Source organism: Sphaeramia orbicularis, chromosome 21 (genome assembly GCF_902148855.1).
Source record: "Sphaeramia orbicularis chromosome 21, fSphaOr1.1, whole genome shotgun sequence".
Classification (NCBI taxonomy): domain Eukaryota; kingdom Metazoa; phylum Chordata; class Actinopteri; order Kurtiformes; family Apogonidae; genus Sphaeramia; species Sphaeramia orbicularis.
Genome location: NC_043977.1, coordinates 42,130,187 through 42,150,764, shown reverse-complemented (window position 1 = coordinate 42,150,764; position 20,578 = coordinate 42,130,187). Strand labels below are relative to the sequence as shown.

The 20,578-nt window shown below is 36.9% G+C and overlaps 1 protein-coding gene across 1 annotated transcript in view; it reads left to right on the top strand.

Moving 5' to 3' along the window:
• parp4 (poly (ADP-ribose) polymerase family, member 4) overlaps nucleotides 1-19,005 on the top strand; it is a 50,174-nt gene extending 31,169 nt beyond the window's left edge. The window contains exons 28-37 of the mRNA XM_030125568.1: nucleotides 3,348-3,428; nucleotides 3,529-3,624; nucleotides 4,789-4,956; nucleotides 5,068-5,133; nucleotides 5,222-5,332; nucleotides 7,864-8,864; nucleotides 9,102-9,159; nucleotides 10,209-10,311; nucleotides 14,880-15,009; nucleotides 18,084-19,005. Of these exons, the coding sequence (XP_029981428.1) occupies nucleotides 3,348-3,428; nucleotides 3,529-3,624; nucleotides 4,789-4,956; nucleotides 5,068-5,133; nucleotides 5,222-5,332; nucleotides 7,864-8,864; nucleotides 9,102-9,159; nucleotides 10,209-10,311; nucleotides 14,880-15,009; nucleotides 18,084-18,291 (2,022 nt within the window). The 3' untranslated portion in view covers nucleotides 18,292-19,005. The remainder of the gene's footprint in view (nucleotides 1-3,347; nucleotides 3,429-3,528; nucleotides 3,625-4,788; nucleotides 4,957-5,067; nucleotides 5,134-5,221; nucleotides 5,333-7,863; nucleotides 8,865-9,101; nucleotides 9,160-10,208; nucleotides 10,312-14,879; nucleotides 15,010-18,083) is intronic.
• The last annotated feature ends 1,573 nt before the right edge of the window (nucleotides 19,006-20,578 follow it).

The following is a 20,578-nucleotide window of genomic DNA, read 5'->3' as shown; positions in this document are numbered from 1 at the left end:
AGAGAACGCATTTTTTCCACCCTCGTGTTAGCATTTTTGGAATGACGGAAGAAAAAATAATTGGAGCGTATATGCCCCCCCCACACACACACACACACACACACACACACACACACACACACACACACACGCACACCCACACACACAAACAAACACACACACAAACAAACACACACACACTTTACAGGACTCTTTTCCACTCCTGATGATTGCGATTAAACATACGCACTGACATTAGGCTACAGGGTGACAAAATCATGTGCGCCTGACAGTCATTCAATCCAACTACCCCCACACACACACGCACACACACCTCTAAAATGAAAAATAAATGAATGAATGAGTCATGTAATGCCTTCTATGACAAAACTCCTCCAACGTCACATTTCCTTGCGTCTGGATCATTCTGTCACTGTTACCATTAGTGCTGGCATATCTCAGAGCAGTTTTTACAGCGTATTGTCACCAGTAGCGCACACAAAACCTTCATTTAAACAGGGCAGTCTGCAAGACTTTGCATGTGTTGTAATTTGCACAAGCAATCTTTGTAAATCACCGGCAAACCGCGGTTCCACCCCACACGCAAAATTCTAGATTGTTGAAACAAATTAGTGCACGCAAATTGGGATCTTAGTAGATCCGGCCCTATGTGTACAATTATTAGACAAGTAGTGTTTTTAATGATGAATTGTATAATTAAACAACCACAATACAAAGCTCTCGGTCAGTTCAAAATATGAATAAACCTCCAACCTGAATATTTAGGAAAGTAAAAGTGAGGTTTTTGGCTTTTTTAGGACAATATGTATGTGTGCACAATAACGACCAGACCAATATACCTGCTTGTCTTTTTAATAGGAGTCATAAGCCTTCTATTCATGGACTCTGTCAGTTTCTTGATGTGTTGACGATCAGCTTTTTGTGCATCAACCACAGCCTCCTAGACACTGTTCAAAGAGGAGGACTGTTTTCTCTCACCATAAATCTCCATGTAAGAAGGGACCACAAATTCTCCAAAGGGTTTAGGTCAAGTGAGGAAGGCTGCCATATATAAATATGTAAATCTCCAAATATATATATATACCAAATATACATATTAAAATCACTCTATTGGAACACAATTACAACAACAATTTGTACAATATGTACTTGACAAATATTATCAATATGATAAGTAAATGAAATATACATAAATAAGTGTAGAAACAATCTCCCACTCTCATGGAGTGGATGAGTGTCCAGTATTGTCCTGATCTTGGACAATATTCTCCTCTCTGACAGAGAGTCCAGCTCCAACTCATAACATTACTGGTCTTGTGGATCAGCTTATTGAGTCTATTGGTATCGGCAACCCTCTTACATAAACTGGCAGTAGGTTTGGGAATTTATTTTGAGTATATCTTGAGCTAGTTGGACCTAATAATTGCCAACTAGTTTATCTTTAATAATACCAGCCCATCCCAGTACCCCACCTCCACATCTGAGTCAAAGTGGGCCTCTGTACCTGTTACTGATGCAGCCATGGGCTCATCTGCCCAGACTTACTCTGCCCTCATCCGTCCATTAAACCTTTGAACTGTATGTCCCCAGACATGTCTTGGCCCAGTCCCAATGTTTCAGCTTGTGCATCTTGTTCAGTGGTGGTCGTATTTCTCACCTTGACCATATCTCTGAGCACTGAACACCTGGTACTTTTGGACACTCCAACCAATTGTCCAACTGATTTCTTGGACACTATTCACCTGATTCTTTTCAAATCTGACACACGTTATTTACATATGCATTTTTCTCAATTTTTGCGTTTTTTTTTTTTTTCACAAATTTTTGAAAAGATTTTGAAAAGAACGTTATGACTCAAAATGAATTCCTGAGTAGGCAGGGTATCAGTGAGCAGGAGGGGCAAGGTGTTGTGTGACTAGGTGGGGGTATTAATAAGCTCTGCCTACTTTTTCACTTGTTTGACCCATGTTACCTGAAGTGGAGAAGCTGCCTTATTATTCTACACCAAATTCTGGGTGTTCAATCATTTTAGGCCCACCCTTTCTTATGATACATGTCACCTGAAAATTCCAATAAGAATTTTAATTTATATAGTTTGCAGATGGAAAATATGCACAAAAAAGGATAATATGGTCAAAATACTCACTTGTGAAATAACTGTGGACAGTGTATGTGCACATACTCTCACAGGATGTCATCACTGACTTCCATTTTTTATTATCATACTACTGACAGTCACAGCAGGCAGACTGTTGTTGAAGTCATTTGAGATCTCTGACATGTCCTGATGTGATGTGCAGGCATGTTACAATGTACAAAGATTATTTCTGACAGTTTGCTAGAACACTAGTATTAGGGTGCTTCTATGAAACTGGGTACATTTTGGTACCTGGCACTTTGCCAGCTTTTTAGACCCAATAATAAAAAAAGAAACGTAGACATATTTCCCCCCAGGATGTACCTAATGATGACCTCAGATAAATGCAAAAAAAATTATACTCTTACCCTGAGCCATCCCAAAATTAATAAAATATTGGGGCCAAAAATATGACCACAATTGGGACTACCTAGGTGTCAGTGCATTTTATTTTGAAAACATCCCTTGAAATGGTCTTATATAGCGCTATAAATAAAGATACTGTGTTAAACTTGTCAATCCTTGTGGTTTTTCTAATCCAGACATGTGGGTTTTTCATGAATCTCAGTCTTATTCCATGTTTTGTATGTAACCCATTGTGTCCACTTGCGTTACATGCAGAACCTGCCCAGTTAAACGCATATAAATCGCAAATGATTTTACAATAGCTGTCATTTTTGTGAAACACTCTGCCTTGCATAATTATTTCAATTTCTAAAATGTACCTGTGAGAGAATAAAAAGATATTCAAAGAAATAGTAGCACGTAATTTTCATGTTCTTTGTGTGTTACATGCAGATTTTTGTATGGAATATTTTGTAAAATAATATAAAAATGTGTTTTATCTGAAAAATAGTTTCCCTTTATCTCAGTAAGTATTTATTTTTAAAATACACCCAAAGCACTTCCCAACTTGCTTCATAACATTAGTCTACATCAGGTTTGACTTTTTAGCCCCATGTCCTGTTTTTAGGGACCAGTTTCATAGAAATACCCATGAATGGACACTGTTTTAGTTTTCATTCTGCATTTTGAAATGAGTATGCATCATTATGGATTTAGCCTCAATTTACATGTATTCATTTTAAACTTCCTCTGATTAGAACTAGTCTCAGATTATATAGATCTTTATTTTTATCTTTATTGCTCTTAAACCAAGTCTTAAATCATTGCATGAAAACAATGATGACATTGTGTTTGTGGATTTCAGTTTCTTCACAAGCTCACAGCGAGAGCCATCATCAGGGATTACGAAGACGGAATCCTGGATGCCAATGAAGCTGAACATGAGGTGTGTAAGTGGGTGTGCTTCGTAGACGAACACTAGAACAGTCTGCTTCAGGTTAGATTTCCAGCACTGATTGAACATGTTGACTGGTGTACTTTTCTAGGGGAAGAAAGCACAGCTGAAATCCTTCATCATCGATTTGAGCAAAGAGTTCTCCATTCTGTCTCAGTTCACCAGCTTTGTGGCCATTGAAGAAAGGGTTTGTCATTCAGATTTCCTTCGCTTCATTTGCAAACCTACCTAATAGTTGAGAAATGTCAATATCATTTAGAATGCATCAAGCAGTAAAAGTGGCGCATGACCAAGTGAGAAACGGGATAACAGTCAGAGATGCAGATATTCATGGTTTCTTCTCTTGGAAATTGGCATCACAAGCTATGTTTACATTCTCTGAGTTTACATTACACTATATTGCATAAACAATGTCACTAATAATACAACTGAGCTTTAGCGGCAGTATTCATTATTTTGTTTAATTCAGCTACAATATTACTTCCCTCTACAAGTTAAAAGATGTAAAACACTAAAAGGACACAGTGTTGTCAAACCTGTAAGAGTTTCCACATATCCTTAAAAATTCACTGATCTAGAACAAGGCTTCAAAGCTGCTTCTGGTTCTGAGTAAATCAACAGAGATGCATCTGGAGCGCTAACAGTGACTGGTAATTGAAACACCCATTCATAGACTGAATCCTGCATCAACAGGAAGCGTAGAACTCCTGTGTGCTCTTAGGCCACTTCACTTACAATATGGTCAAACAAAACAGACAAAAAACAAACAGTACCTTGACATTAAAGAATACAATTATACGCTCCTATGTAAGTCAATCTGTGTAAACATGGTCCATCTCAGCATTTAAGGTGCCTCATTATGCACATAATCTCAGGCTCCTGTATGTTCAGGAGTAAATTAGGTTCAGCTCAATCCAGTCCAGTGGGAGAACAGCTGATCAATCAAGGATAGCGGGGAATTTTAGAGCTCTAGCATATGAAAGAAAAGGGGTCCACATTGTATAAAATTTAGTCTTGGAGCCCATTTTCACAGCTTCTAACCTGTTAGTGGAGTTAGTGGTTCATTTTCAAATTCACTACATATCACAAACACCTATGCACCTAACAAAAAAAAAAAAAAATACAAGTAAAAATGGTTTTGTGTGGCAGGGCACCTTTAAAAGTGTCTTAAAAAGTCTTAAATTTAACTTGTCGAAACCTGTAGGAACCCTGAGAAAAAAGCCCTAAGATTTCTTTGCAATTGTGGAAAAAGCTTTAAGCTACACAAAGTTACAGATGCAAATCTGCAACCTTAGTCATGTTATCTGTTAGATTCGAAAACCTCATCACAATATATTGTGACTTATTTTAGGACTCAGAACAACCAGAGAAGGGTTTCACAGATATTCCCAAGGTGATTGCAGAGGAAGACGTGGACTTCTTACCCTACATGAGCTGGATTTCATCACAGGACAGTGACATACAAGATGAAGAAGAGGGATATTATGCGACTGAGTGTGCAGATTTCATGGAAACAAGTGTAAGTTAAGTGTAATTTGGAAAAAGTTAAGGGTGCTTTTACTTTTTAAGGGATTTTTTAATTTGCATTTTCATGGCCTGTATTTGTTTGTCTTGCTGGATTTCATCACAGGACGGTGAAATACAATATGAAGAGGACTATTATGAAACTATGTGCGCTGATGAGACGGAGGACGTGGTAACAATCGCAAGCTAAGGATGCTTTTACTTTTTAAGGGATTTTTTAATTTACATTTTTATGGCCTGTATTTGTTTGTCTTTTGTAGGGCTCCATCTTAGCGGACGCCATCTGTATGAGCGAGGCGATTAGCCGACCCTATCGAGCCTCAAGTTTTGCAGAAAAATATGAGGTTCGTTCCTTCACACATGAACTACAAGTAAGTATCTTAAGTATCTTAGTCCAATGAAGAAGCGTGTAAAAAGATAACAGACTGAGGGATCATAAGTTAGTGATGCAGTGAAGTTCTGCTACAGTAAATTGAAAGTACAGTAGGGTGAAGTCAAGGGAAGGTTAACATATGATCAAAAAAATAAAATTGCAATAATCTACACCAAACTTTTATTTTTGGGTAGGTAATTATATTTTCAGGAAAATGTATTTTGAAATGAGAAAAAAATTGTGAAAAAGAATTTTGAGGAGATTTATGAGTGTGAATGTTTGGAAATTTACAAAGTTTTCTGCCGTCATTCTGGGTTGATTTTATAAACTCCCATAAATAAACAAAAGTTATTCCATATACTGTACATTGATATTTGACTATTATATTAATTATGTCATATTTTAAACACAGGGCCAGATCTACTAAAGGTTTGCGTGGATTAAAATGTGTTCAAACTCATTGCACACGTAAAAAAAATGTTCAAACTGATTTACTAACAGTGTGCACTAAGGGTTGCGTCTTTCAAAGGTGCAAAATGGCGCATCTGCATCCAGTTAGTACATTTGCCACAATGAATATGTAATATGGGGCGTTTACACGTAGTTGTGCGTGTGCTGGGAGGAGAAAATGTAACTATACTAATTTAGCACCAATTCAGCAATTTAGAAAGTGATTTATCAAACCCGAAAGCAATGTTGCTCATAGAAACTGTGTCTATATTTAACACGTCTCAAAAGGAGGTGCAAACGGGTTGGATGCGTAATTGTGCACACATGGAAGTGGTTAGGAGACATCGAAATGATGAAACGAGATGCAGAGAACGCATTTTTCACCCTCATATGAACATTTTTGGAGTGACGGAAGAAAAAATAATTGAGACATATGCCACCCCCCCAGACACACCCACACACACACACACACACACACACACACACACACACAATTTACGGGACTCTTTTCCACTCCTGATGATTGTGATTAAAAATACACACCGACAGTAAGCTACAGTGTGACAAAATTATGTGCGCCTGACAGTCAATTCTATGCAACAGCCCCCTTGCCCCCCCCACCTCTAAAATGAAAAATAAATGAGAGAATGAGTCATACAATACCTTCTATGACAAAACTCCTCCAACATTACATTTCCTTGCATCTGGATCATTTAGTCACTGTTCCCATTAGTGCTGGTGTATCCCAGAGTAGTTTAGCACACGCAAAATCCTCATTTAAATAGGGAGGTCTGCAAGACTTTGCACCTGTTGTAATTTGCACAAGCAATCTTAGTAAATCACCCGCAAACCGCGGTTACACCCCACATGCAAAATTCTAGATTGCACATGCAAATTAGTGCATGCAAATTAGTGCATGCAAATTGAGATCTTAGTAGATCCGGCCCACAGTGTTTAAAATTAATAAATGCTTAGATCTATGCAAAATACATTTGACTATAATGTTAATATTATTCGTGTGTTGTAAATATTGTAAAAAAAAAAAATGTATATGATATTGATAATTGAAATTAAAAATGTTTAATTTGATATTTGCTTTTGTTGTCCATGCGTGACGCTGCCATTTTTCAAAACTCTTGCTATTTAGGTATGATCAAATATTTTTTTCCTCTAACCAATTATTAGGTTGTAAAATAGATGATTTAAGGTATACACTGAATACATTTTAGATGAAAATGTCATAGGAACTTAACTTTTGAGAACTTTGTAATTCTCGCAAAAAACAGACGTTAATTTTTTGTCCGTCCGTGATGCAGTAGTTGCTGATATTTTTCATTTAAAAATATTTGAAACTCAAGTTTGCCCTTGGAGTATGTTTAAGATGGAATTTTGACCTTTCCAAATATGTGTAATATTTGACTTAAACTTGTCTGGTTCAAAAGTTATGAATCAAAAAGTAGTGGGCTGTCCATCCGTGACGCCCTTGACCTCGCCCAGTAATAGATTAAGTTTGACATGTAACTACACCATTGCATCTTGAAACAGTCAATTTTATACATGTCACTTGATAGTTCACATTACGCGTGGTATAGAGGTCCAAAATCTGTTACTGGAGACATTGTTTTAATTCATGTTAAAGTATATATTTGGAGTAATTGTTCCCTGAATTCAATGAGCATTGGTTTACAATAATCCTACCAGTTCTCATCATGTTTGATTGTTTTCCATGTTTTCAGTGAGTCCCATTACCACCGCATGTACCAAAAATTTGAATTTTCTATTGAATAAAAGTTAAAAAATATTTGCTTATGTAGTCATTTATAGTCATTTATAGTTTAGGAAAGAAAGGAAATTGTAATCATCCAGAATCTAAACACTGGAGGAAAAAAAAAATGAATCTGGAATCGGCCAGTTGGTGTAAAAATGATCACATATGTCAATTAGTCTTTAACCGTGACCCGTAAATGGTTCAAGAAACACATATGAAATTTACCGCACAGTGACTCTATTTTTTTTTGTCACGGATAGAAAGAATATTTCTTTGTTAATGATTTGTATTTTTTGTTTGTTTCTGCACAGGATTATGGAAGAAACTTGGAGATGGATTTAGTTCCATTATCTGCAATCTGTGATGGGTACTTATTTGGTTCAGACCCAGCTCCAGCTCCACCACGTTCAGCTGTAGCTCCACCACGTTCAGCTCCAGCTCCACTACGTTTAGCTCCAGCTCCACCACGTTCAGCTGTAGCTCCACCATGTTCAGCTCCAGCTCCACCACATTCAGCTGTAGCTCCACCACGTTCAGCTGCAGCTCTGCTACCTTCAGTTCTAGCTGCACCAACTTCAGCTCTAGCTCCACCACCTCCATCTCTAGCTCCACCACCTCCATCTCTAGCTCCACCACCTCCATCTCTATCTCCAACATCTTCAGCTCTAGCTCGACTGTGTTCAGCTCCACCAACTGATGATTCTTACTACTACTGTAGAAACTCATCTTGCCCTCCGCCACCTCCTCCTTTGCGTCATCATTTAGGGGCTTTATCTTTTGGGGATGTGCCTTTTGGGGAGCTGGTTGAAAACACTTTAGGTGTTCAAGGTTGTGGTTTTTCTCAACCTGCTCCTTTAGCTCGTGCAGGTGCTCCATCTGAACAACCAGCAAACAGCCTCAGCGCTGTAAGACATAAACTCATGCTTGGCAAACAGCAACAACAACAACAAGCTCTTCCAAGCAAGTCTGTATTCTCTTCAGGCCTCAGTACTGCTCTGGTTAAAGCTGCTTCTGCTGTGGTTGAACCGCCGTGTGGCTTCTCGTTTGGTAGCTCAGCTCCTCCTCCCATCCGTGGCGCTGCAAAACAAGTAACCACAGAACTTGAAAGATTCAGAGCTCATAATGTACCTATGTCATTTGGTGGTGTTATTCAGTCTCCCAAACACAAAGCATTATCTCAGAAACCCAGGGCCATTAGAAGAAAGTTGGAAGCTCCACAGTTTGTCGATTTAACCCAGGACATAGAAGAAAGGGAGAGAACCAAGCCCCGGCCTCGACCTGTTTGTGGTTCTTTTCGGTCTCTACACTCTCGGTGAGTCTCAGAACAGTTATTTATCTTTCTCAAAATTGCTCTAATTGAGAAAAAAAATGTTGCAAAGAAGTGTTGTCTAGTGTTATCTAAGGATTGTTCGACAAAACTGAATCAGTAATATATTGGAAGTGACTGGAACAACATCAGACACGCATTAATGCGCGTTTATCTATGTATTCAACCTACAATTGGCCTGTTCTTGTCATTGAATTGTTGTGCTTGATCATCTTGTTTCAGGAGATCAACAACAGATCTTGAGCCTAAATGGGCCGACATCTTTGAGAAGCAGCATTCAGTAAGAAATATGGACATTTCATTGGCTCTGCCCATAAACTTATTGGCGATTTTTGTTTTCAGCACAGTTTAGACCAAGAATAATTCAAGCAAGTGTGTTTTACTCAGTGATAGCATTTCTATACCCTGGTGAAACGGAGTTGAAATATTGACTATTTGTCAAGTGCACTTATCTTTCTGATATTTGTAACTCCATAAATGTCAGAGAAGGCTGTTTACATCAGTTGAAAATACTGTTAAGATTTCTTAGGAGAAAGGGGAGAATGGAAAGGGAGCTCATTTAGGGTGACTGTGTTTGCAAGTCTAGACACTTTGGGTTACAAGTATTTTTTATTTTTTAATTTTGGAAAATGCCACACCTTAAAGCTTTTTTTTTTTTTGATAGCTGTTTCATATACTGAATATGCTGAATTTCATATACTGGAAAACATATTGCACAGTATTACACTGTATATCACATTATATTGAGTTTAGTCATCAGCCAGGTTTTTCAACGACCATCCCCAAGAGCCCAGCAACAGATGACTGACATATGCTAATGCTCATTTGATGTTGTTTAACCTCCTGAGACCCAGTAAGTAAAAGTTTTGTTTGGTTTTTTTTACATAAATAATTGCCTTGATTGGAAACCATGTGATGCCACAGTTTTTAAGATACATTTTAAAAATTTTTATTTAATAAAATTTTCCTTTGCAGTTTTTTTTTTGTTTGTTTTTTAATACAGCTGTGAAACTCTTGTCCACTACAGAGGACAGAAATGCATTGCTGGGTCTCAGTAGGATAAGTACCAAAATTGAATCGTAGTGACAAATGAGACACAAAATGGCTGCATTTGACAACCATTAATTCAGCACTCTTCTGTCTGTGTTGTGTGTCTGTGTATTCAGCAGATGGGATTTATCTCAACATGACTCATAATCTTCAGTCTATCACTGATCTATTTAGCAGATGCTTTTATTCAACTCAGGTTAAAATAACTGCATTTATCGGTGTGTTTATTATTATGTTATAATTAAGTAAAACTTTCTATTGGATGTTATTGTGTTGCAGGAGGGATACTGGGAGTTAACCCCAGAACTGGGTGGACTCTTGAATTTGGATGTGTCGCTCTTTGTCAATGTGTTCCTGAAAAGCAAAGGCATCCATTCCCTAGGTAAGTGCTCTTAAAACTATTTTAAGCCCACAGATTTGGTAGAGGATGAAGATGACTAGTTCTGAGATATGTCTGGGTCGAGAAGGATGAGGATTACAAAAGTTAAAGGGGTCATATTTTGCTAAACCCACTTTTATTAGTCTTTGGTACATTTATTTGTGTATTTGGACCCTGATAGTTCCAAAAGTTTGAATTTGAATCCTCCAGGTGCTGCAAAGCTATCTTTATATTCATTTTGGCAAAAAATTAAGTGGATTTCTACAACCTGTTTTAATTCCTGCTTAATTTGTTAGGAACACAGGGTTTCTGTGGGTCATTAAGAAGCATTAAAAGACTTTAAATAGAATTTGTGAAATTTTAGGCCTTAAATGGCATTAAAAAGTATTAAATTTGATGTCCAGAGGCATTAAAAAACTAAATACACTTAATGGGAAAAAAAATCATTGTTATTCACAATTTATTTTGATTATGTAAACATTTAATAATTTTGATTGGAAGTATAGTGTGATGATTGACAGGCAGAACCCTTTAATTATCTATTGTTTATGGCCAATACACAAAGTCACAACACCGGATGCTTGGAATGCAACGTGCTGTGAGCATGCTCATGCTGTGGCGAAAGAGAGGAGGGAATATTAGCAAATGTTGGAAAAATTGGAAGATGCAAGTTTTAGTCAAAGTGATTGGAGGAGGAACTATTCAGAACCTGGTTAAAGCTTGTCGACAGTAAACCGTCATATAAAATTATATATAAAACTGTATCTGCAGTTGGACATGGGCATTACATTTGTTTAAAGTGGCATTAAAAAGCATTAAATTAGATTTGCTGATACCTGCAGAAACCCTAGTATATAACTGGTTACGTCATGACATTTGCACATATGAGGTCAAGACTTCTGACGAACATTTCTCCGAGTACGCCATAATTGTTTATGAGCAGCAGCGGTTGTAGTCCATACTGAAAATATGTCCAAACTTGGAGCCGATTACCTAAAATATTCAGTTAGTTGAACAGGACAGAGCAGCACAGTCAAAAACCTGGAGGGGGTGGGGCCTGAATTGGCTCATGTGCATTTAAAGGGCCAGCGCTCAAAACGACCTTTCTGGTGTCATTACTCAGAAATAGGGTTGAAGATGGACCTGTGGAGTTTAATTAACCTCCTGACACCCAGGAAATGTCAGCAAAGTACAAGCTTTTTTTTTTTTTTTTTAAATTAAATAAGTGCCTATATTGGAAACATCATGATACAACAGTTTTTTCAGATGCAGTTTTTAAATTTTTTATGGAATGTCCTTTGTGGTGGACAGTTTTCTTTTCTTTTCTTTTTTTTTGTATAAAGTTGTGAAACTCTTGTCCACAAATGTGGACAGAAAACCCATAGCTGGGTCTTAGGAGGTTAATGAAGAATTCAGACCCAAGCACAGCATTTAAAGTTTATGTAGACCAAAGGGAAATGATTTAAAATGCATATTTCCATTTAAAAAAGCAAAATATCACTCCTGTAAAACAAGTAAAATACCATAATCTTTTACGGTTCCATAGCATTACATGTTCTCATGTTTTTACTGTTTCAAGCAGTCACTTCAGAAAAATAAGTCTTTGTTGCTTTTTTTATGGGAATCATCTGCACTAGTTGAGAAAGAAAATAGTGACAGGTGATCATGGGGGTCAGGGATAGGTATCTCTTATCGCTTATCTAAGTGGGTGTAGATATATCTGAAAAATCCTCAATCAATAATAGATCTGTGTTTAGCAGCTTAGATGTAGAAATCTGTGAAAGTTTTTGTTTTGTGTTTTTTTTCTTTTAGCCTTTATTTAACCAGATAAAGTCGCATTGAAATCGAGATGTCTTTTATAAAAGCGAATTGGCTAAGAGGTCTGCAGCACACACCACAATGAAAAACAGGTTAAAAGATCAATGACAGCAAGAAATTAAAAAACAGGCAGTAATTTAGTGATAAAACAAAGTAAAGTAAAATGTGACAGAAATTATTAACCCTGAGGGGTCCATTTTTGAGTACTTTTGATTTTGCCGTTATATACTATATAAAGAAATGTTTACTATACCCATGTTTGGTATCTTTTTTTTTTCGGCACAACTTCATCTATCTCATCTGTATTATTTTGTCACTTTAACCTACTATATCAACACAAAAGCCCAAGAAACACACAAAAAATATAAAATCCGATTTGAACAATTTATATAATTTATTGCATAAATAACACAAAGATGCTTAACGAACCATTACAAAAACTTTATAAATGAATATTGGTTCCAAATATTAGGTATATAAAATCAAAATTGTAATAAATTAAAACATTAAAACATTAAAGCATATCTTTACATAGCGTCCCCCCCCCCGCGTCTGGTTCAGGTGGGGTCATTCTCACCCTTACCTGTAATGCTAATGCAGTCTGTGGGTCAGAAGCCGCAGATTCGGACAGTTTTTTCCATTTTGAAAAAGGACAAAAAATGACAAAGATATGTTAAGGAATATAACGCCCGCCCTCACCTCATTTTCATACTTTTACTCATGTTTGTTTGCTCTAGTTTCAAAACATCATATCTCCAGTTGTATTTGCTCTATCAACATCAAATCACGTCCACACTTTTGAATGCATTTGTCCCCGGTGGTCTACATGACCGTCTTCCGACGCTACGACGGGTTGAAAATGTCATGTGATTCAGTCACAGGGCTATGACTGTGGACCCCTAAGGGTTAAAGCACAATTTTTTAAGTGTCTCCATGTTCAAAGTTTGCACAAGGACACACATAAAGTCAATAGGTTTAATTATTGTATTTTAAATGGGACGTGCATGCATACAATATGCAATGGCCTACATTGCTTTGATAATAATTATACTGATTTATATTGAACATATTGTCCAGAAGTCCCCGTGACCCTAGTGAGGATAAAGCGGGTTCAGAAAATGAATGAATGAATGAATATTGTCCAGAAGTAGGTACATGATTTCACTGGCGTTAGATCTGTCAAAAACATTGAACAAAGCTTTTGTGATATTATCAACACGCTCTCAGTTATATAGTTTTTGAGTTGAGAATGGACAAATTTTGGGATACTTCATGCTGACATCAGGGCAAACACTGCTGCAACTGTATTAGAGAGCTGAGGCTGAGATTCTTACAGTTGGACGTTGGATTAACATAGTAGACGTGGAAAAACAAACGTATGCCCCAGGAGGGAAAATACACAACATTCTTCAAATAAGGGAGCATGTGATTATCTCAGACATCACCTGTCAGAGTATTTGACAATGAGAAGTGTGTGTGTGTGTGTGTGTGTGTGTGTGTGTGTGTGTGTGTGTGCATGCGTGCGTGCGTGCATGTGATTTGATTTATTTATTTACTTTTAACATGCAAAGAAACAAAATAAAACAAAACAAAATAAAACAAAATAAAACATTTAAATGAAAAGAATCTATCTTCAAGCACATACAAGTCTGAATAGTGCATGGTTGAAAAGGAGTAGGAAGAAGTATAAACTTATGTAATACAACCCCTCAGTGCTTTTACACCTTTATCACTAACTTGATACAAGAATCAAACAATACAATTTTCCTAATTTTAGCATCGAACCACAACAAATACGTAATGCGGTAACTGAATTACACACAGCAATATGATCATGGCAGTACAGTCATAAAGACTCAACAATTCAACCATTTTCTTCAATAATTACAGCAGATTTATCAGTACAACATCCATAAACAAACAGGCCTCATTGTCATTATTAAATACTGGACCTCTCAAGAATCATTTCTTTATATCTTTTTTTAAACTGAATTATGTTTGATATTTGTTTTATCTCCACACACAATTTGTTCCATAGTTTTCCTCCACAGATGGTGATACAGAAACTTTTTAACATAGTGCGTACTTTGTGAATCTTTAAATTTAACTTTCCCCTTAAATCATAGCCTCCCTCTCTTTCACAAAACATTTCTTGGATATTGCCCGGCAATAAGTTATTTTTTGCTTTATACATTATTTGAATAGTTTTGAATTCCACAAGGTCAATGAGTTTTAAAGTTTGAGGTTGTAAAAATAGTGGATTTGTGTGTTCCCGAAAACCAACATTGTGAACGATTCTTATTGCTCTTTTTTGCTGTATAAAAAGTCTTTGTAATGAACTTGTATATGTATTTCCCCATACCTCCAAACTGTAACTTAAATAGGGTAAGATCAATGAATTATACAAAATCTGAAGTGATTTTCAGTCTAAAATCCCCTTTGCTCTGGCCAGGACTGTGATGCTTCTGGATAGTTTGTTTTGTACATGTTTTATGTGAGGTTTCCGGCAAATTTTATCATCAATTATCACTCCAAGCAACTTGTTTTGATTCACCCTTTCTATATCTACACCCTCTATTTGTACCTTTACCTCATTGCTTATTTTACATTCACCAAAAATCAAGAATTTCGTTTGACACAGATTTATTGACAACTTATTTTTGTTAAACCATAACTTAGTTTTATTTAGCTCTGAAGTGTGTGTGTGTGTGTGTGTGTGTGTGTGTGTGTGTGTGTGTGTGTGTGTGTTGTAGGTGTGAAGGCCCACGCAGACATCCTGAAGCTGCTGGGCACTCTTCTGGTTTTGCAGCTGATGAGGCTGAAGAAGCTGGAAGAAGGAAAACTCCTCCACAGCCTCTTCTGTCTGGAAGAGTCCAGCCCCAGGTCTGTCCACAACCACACAACAGAACAACAGTTTATTTACAAAGCACTTCCCATCAAAGTGCCGTCACATATTTGTCATTTTTAGAAAAAATTTTTAAAACAGGAGTTTTCCCACAAACAACTTAAGGTACTTAGTAAAAGCAATTTTAAGGCCAATAAGAAAGTATTTTTTTCTGTTTTTCTGGCATTAGCTGATAATCCAAACAGTTCACCGTGGAAGATCAGATTCAGATGAGTCAGAGCTTATTCATTACAGTATGTTTAAAGAGTATTATGGATATTTTGCACAGTAACGCCAATAAAATACAGCCTACCAAAACCTTAAATAACTATTGATATATTCACAATGTAAAATGTATATAATATTTAAATTGAAATTGAAATGTATATAAATACTCACAGAAACCGAAGATTTTTCTGTCTTCTTTTTATATTGCATGTTTTACAACTGTATATTTTCTGTTTTCTGTCCTCCCTGCACTTTATTTTTGCATTTGCTGCAATTTCCCCATGGTGGGAGCAATAGTCTTATCTTACCTCTCCTTATCTTATCTTATCTTATCTTATCTTATCTTATCTTATCTTATCTTATCTTATCTTATCTTACCTCTCCTTATCTAATGGTAAATAGACTGAACTTATACCTTCATGGTGCCCAAAGCGCTTCACAATTCCTCACATTCACCCATTCACACACACACTCATACACCAGCGGGCCTACTGGGAGCAATTCAGGGTTCAGTGTCTTGCCCAAGGACACTTCGACATGTGGACAGTCGGAGCCAGGATTCGAACCACCGACCCTTTGGTCCGCCAATCTATCTTATCTTACCTTAACTTAACTAATCTTATCTTATCTTACTTTACCTTACCTTAACTTTCCTTACCTTATCTTAACTTACCTTGCCTTAACTTAACTTACCTTTCCTTACCTTATCTTATCTTACTTTACCTTAACTTACCTTTCCTTACCTTGTCTTACTTTACCTTAACTTAACTTTCCTTACCTTACTTTATCTTATTTTACTTTACCTTAACTTACCTTTCCTTACCTTGTCTTACTTTACCTTAACTTAACTTTCCTTACCTTACTTTATCTTATTTTACTTTACCTTAACTTAACTTATCGTATTTGTATCTCATCTTACCTTACCTTACTTTATCTTATCTTACTTTACCTTAACTTAACTTATCTTAACTTATCGTATCTTATCTTACCTTTTCTCATCTTACTTTATCTTATCTTACTTTACCTTACCTTAACTTGTCATATCTTATCTTATCTTACCTTGCCTTATCGTATCTTATCTTACCTTATCTTACCTTACCTTACCTTACTTTATCTTATCTTACTTTACCTTAACTTAACTTAACTTATCATATCTTATCTTACCTTATCTTATCTTACCTTGCCTTATCATATCTTATCCTACCTTACCTTATCTTACCTTAACTTATCTTACCTTACCTTATCTTATCTTATCTTATCTTATCTTATCTTATCTTATCTTATCTTACCTTATCTTATCTTATCTTATCTTATCTTATCTTATCTTACCTTAACTTATCTTATCTTACCTTAACTTATCTTATCTATATTATCTTATATTATCTTACCTTATCGTATCTCATCTTATCTTACCTTAACTTATCTTATCTTATCTTACCTTACCTTAACTTATCTTATCTTACCTTAACTTATCTTATCTTACCTTAACTTATTTTATCTTACCTTAAAGCTATACCTACCGATGTGGCATTTCTCACAGCACTTAGTGAAAGTTTGAACATGAACAACCCGCCTCCCTCCAAAGCCCCGCCCCCTTCCCTCTGCCTGAGCTCTGAGGCTCCTCCTACTCTCATCTGATGCGCGATGGAAACGGAGGAGGAAGCAGAGGTGGAGGTCCGGTCTGTTTTGGCGTGTCCGCGGACCCCTCCCTCAGTAATCAGATGCATCATCCACCTGCCGCGGGCCCGCGGCTCCTGTTCCATCAGTAGACCTGGTCTGTGCAGTACTGGGTCAGTGTCTTCACTGCAGTGCCCAGGGGATGGGCGCGCGCACTGTGAACACACGGCCTCCACGAATTTTCCGTGGACATTTGAAGTTTCATAGTCCATACAATTATCATCCTACATCATCTTACATGTGTGACACCATGTACATGTACCTGTATGAGTCCCACCGTCAGAAAAGCTGAGCTTTATGCAGACCTGTTCAGTCCAGTACAGGTGACTTCCAGACTTTAATCTCCATCCTTCATTCATCAGACTCCCGTTTGTGCCCCTCAGTTGTTGTTTCTGTTCATAAATCCGTTTAATCCCTTCCACATGTGCATGTCAGTTCTATCCAAACACATCCTAGACAGTAGACTGTGGTCAGTGACAGGAGAAGCAGCGCCAGTGAAGCGTCAGATTCAGAGGAACACATATCGGATGTGAGACGGTGATAATGGATCGGATGCTGAACGGCACTAATGGATGATTGACAGGAGGCTCAGTCAGGTTCGGCCAATTATTTCATTCGGACCGACTAAAATGATTGGTCAGACTGTTATTAGAAATATATGAGAATTAAATATTTTGAGTTTCAATACCTGGTGGATTTCTTTTACATTTTAGTTTGACACACACTTATTAGGAGCATTTTAAGATGACAAAAGAAAAGTGTAAAAATGCCACATCATACGGTATAGCTTTAACTTATCTTATCTTACCTTAACTTATCTTATCTTATCTTATCTTATCTTACCTTAACTTATCTTATCTTATCTTATCTTATCTTATCTTACCTTAACTTATCTTATCTTATCTTATCTTACCTCACCTCACCTCACCTCACCTCACCTCATCTCATCTCATCTCATCTCATCTTATCTTATCTTATCTTATCTTATCTTATCTTATCTTATCTTATCTGATCTTATCTTATCTTATCTTATCTTATCTTATCTTATCTTATCTTATCTTAGCTTACCTTACCTTACCTTACCTTACCTTACCTTACCTTACCTTACCTTACCTTACCTTACCTTACCTTACCATACCTTACCTTACCTAACCTTATCTTATCCCAGGCCTGAACGCTGGGAGAAGGTGGACCGTGCAGTGAAGTGGGTTTGCTGGGCTGACAGGCAGTACCCGTGTGTGTACAGTCGACTGGAGCTGGGCTGGAGCTGGGAGTCGTGCACCCGTCAGCTGCTGGGCTTCGAACCCATCCCTCACTTCTCCTCTCTCAGTGGTCTGAACCTGCAGATCAGCCCCATCCCTCTGCTGGTCCGCTGAGCAGGCCAGTGAAACTCAAAGAGCACCAACAAACAACAGAGGGGGGAAAAACTTTTTTAAAATATCTACATTTTTGCCTTTATGGGTGTCAGATTTTCTGTTCCTCTTATGCCACTGTAGGCTAACAATGCTTTTATTATACACATACAACAGTCGTGCAGTAGGACTGTGTTAGCTAATGGTCTGGTAATATCTCACTGTCATTCTGTAGTAGAGGTAATAGTAATAATACGTAATAATAGGTAATAGGTAATAGTTTTCTTGGTTGTTTGGTTATTTTTTGGATGGTACTGAACGCTGGATACTGTAACAGTGCATTTACAAAATAGTTTTGGTGGAACATGTGCACCTGAAGGAGCACATTGTGGTATTAATAGGAATAAATCCATAAAAATGACACAAAAAAAGATATGTCTGCGAAAAAAAAAAGCCAGTTTCAAGGTGTCATTGCTGCGGGTGTTGATCGGGGGATTTTCAAAGTAATAACAAACAGATAACAGAAGGAATTAGAATGATGATCCTGTCACTGTGCGACGGCCTTACTCTGACAGAGCACTTAGACCGAGTCCAACCACACATACAGTAAACCTAAAGAAGACGAAGGTGTTGAATACTGGAAAACATCCAAACAAAAGACATGTCTTTAAGGGTTTGTACAGAAAAACTGCACAGGGAGAAATTCACCATAAATATTAACTTACAGTGCCTTCCATTAAAAAACAAAGACATTACAGATAATGACATGTAGCAGACATTTAGCTTGAAATGAATGAATGATGATGATGATGATGATGATGATGATGATGATGATGATGATGATGATGAGCCTCTGTCAGATTTTGACTTTACTTTTTTATCTGTATTTTAACATATGCACACATTTTTGCCTTGTCTAAAGTACTTTGAGTATGCTTACACTTATTTTGCTTACTATATACCACAGGTGTCAAACATGCGGCCCGGGGACCAAAACCGGCCCACTAAAGGTTCCAATCCGGCCCGTGGGATGAATTTGCAAAGTGCAAGTTAGGGCATCAAACTCAAAAATAATACCATAAATAACCTATAAATAATGACAACACCAATTTTTCTCTTTGATTTAGTGCAAAAAACATTAAATTATGAAGATGTTTACATTAACAAACTATCCTTTAACAATAAAATGTGAGTAACCTAAAATGTCTGAAGTAAATTAAGTGCAATTTTAACAATATTTTGTCTGTTACTGAATGTTTGGTGTCTTTGTAGATCAGATCTGTAATGCATATGTATAAATGATAAGTCGAGGCAGAATATTGTTATAACTGTAATCACATTTCTTAACAAATTTCATTTTTTCAGGTTATTCACACCCTTTTGTTTGGATAGTTTGTAACTGTAAGTATTGGCATAATTGAATGGTATTTTTTGCGCTAAAATAATTTGTAGTTGTCATTATTTATTGGTTATCATGCTAGTATTTTACTGGTTCAGCCCACATCAGGTTAAATTGGGCTGAACGTGGCCCCTGGAAGAAAATGAGTTTGACACCTCTGCTATATACCGTTGGCTTTGCAGTCTCCTGATTTTTAACCCTGTAAATCCTGAACTATTACATCACTGACGGAAAAATTCCAGTTCATCGAAACTGGAGCCTTTATTTGTCCGTCTGAACAACCAAAAAAAAAATTCCAATATCAATTTCCATGTATGAGTTTCAATTTTGTATCATATTTGATACATTGGGTCTCAGTGCTCAAATATTGTTATTTTTGAACAAACAAAAACATAATATAACACAAACATGCCTAACAAATTGGTAATTCCCTTTCAAAATTGCCAAAGTTCTGCCTCCTTCCTCGGTAAAGACAATCTTTGGAGTGTCACTGGAAAGGCCTCTGGGGAACGAATCCCTCCCCGTGGTGGATTATCTGTGTATTGCATGTATCTAATTGTATACATCAGGTTTTTCGAGAACAAAAATATCACACTGATCATGTAGAGGGCTGCAAAACTCATGTATCAAATCTGATATGTTTGGTGTTATAGGGTTAAATGTATTATGATAGATATTTTATAATCAGAGTAGGGCTACAGGTAAGGATTTTTATTTTCATTGTAGATCAACTTGCAGGTTATTTTGATGATTAATCAGCTGTCTCTTCTGTGAAAAATTACTTGTTGTATCCAAAGATAATGTTTTCAAAGTTTCAACCATCAGTTCATGAAGTAAACATATTCAGTTTAAGCTTCACATCTGAGGCCTTGTGCACATTTTTGTATAAACAGGCAAACTAAATCATAAACC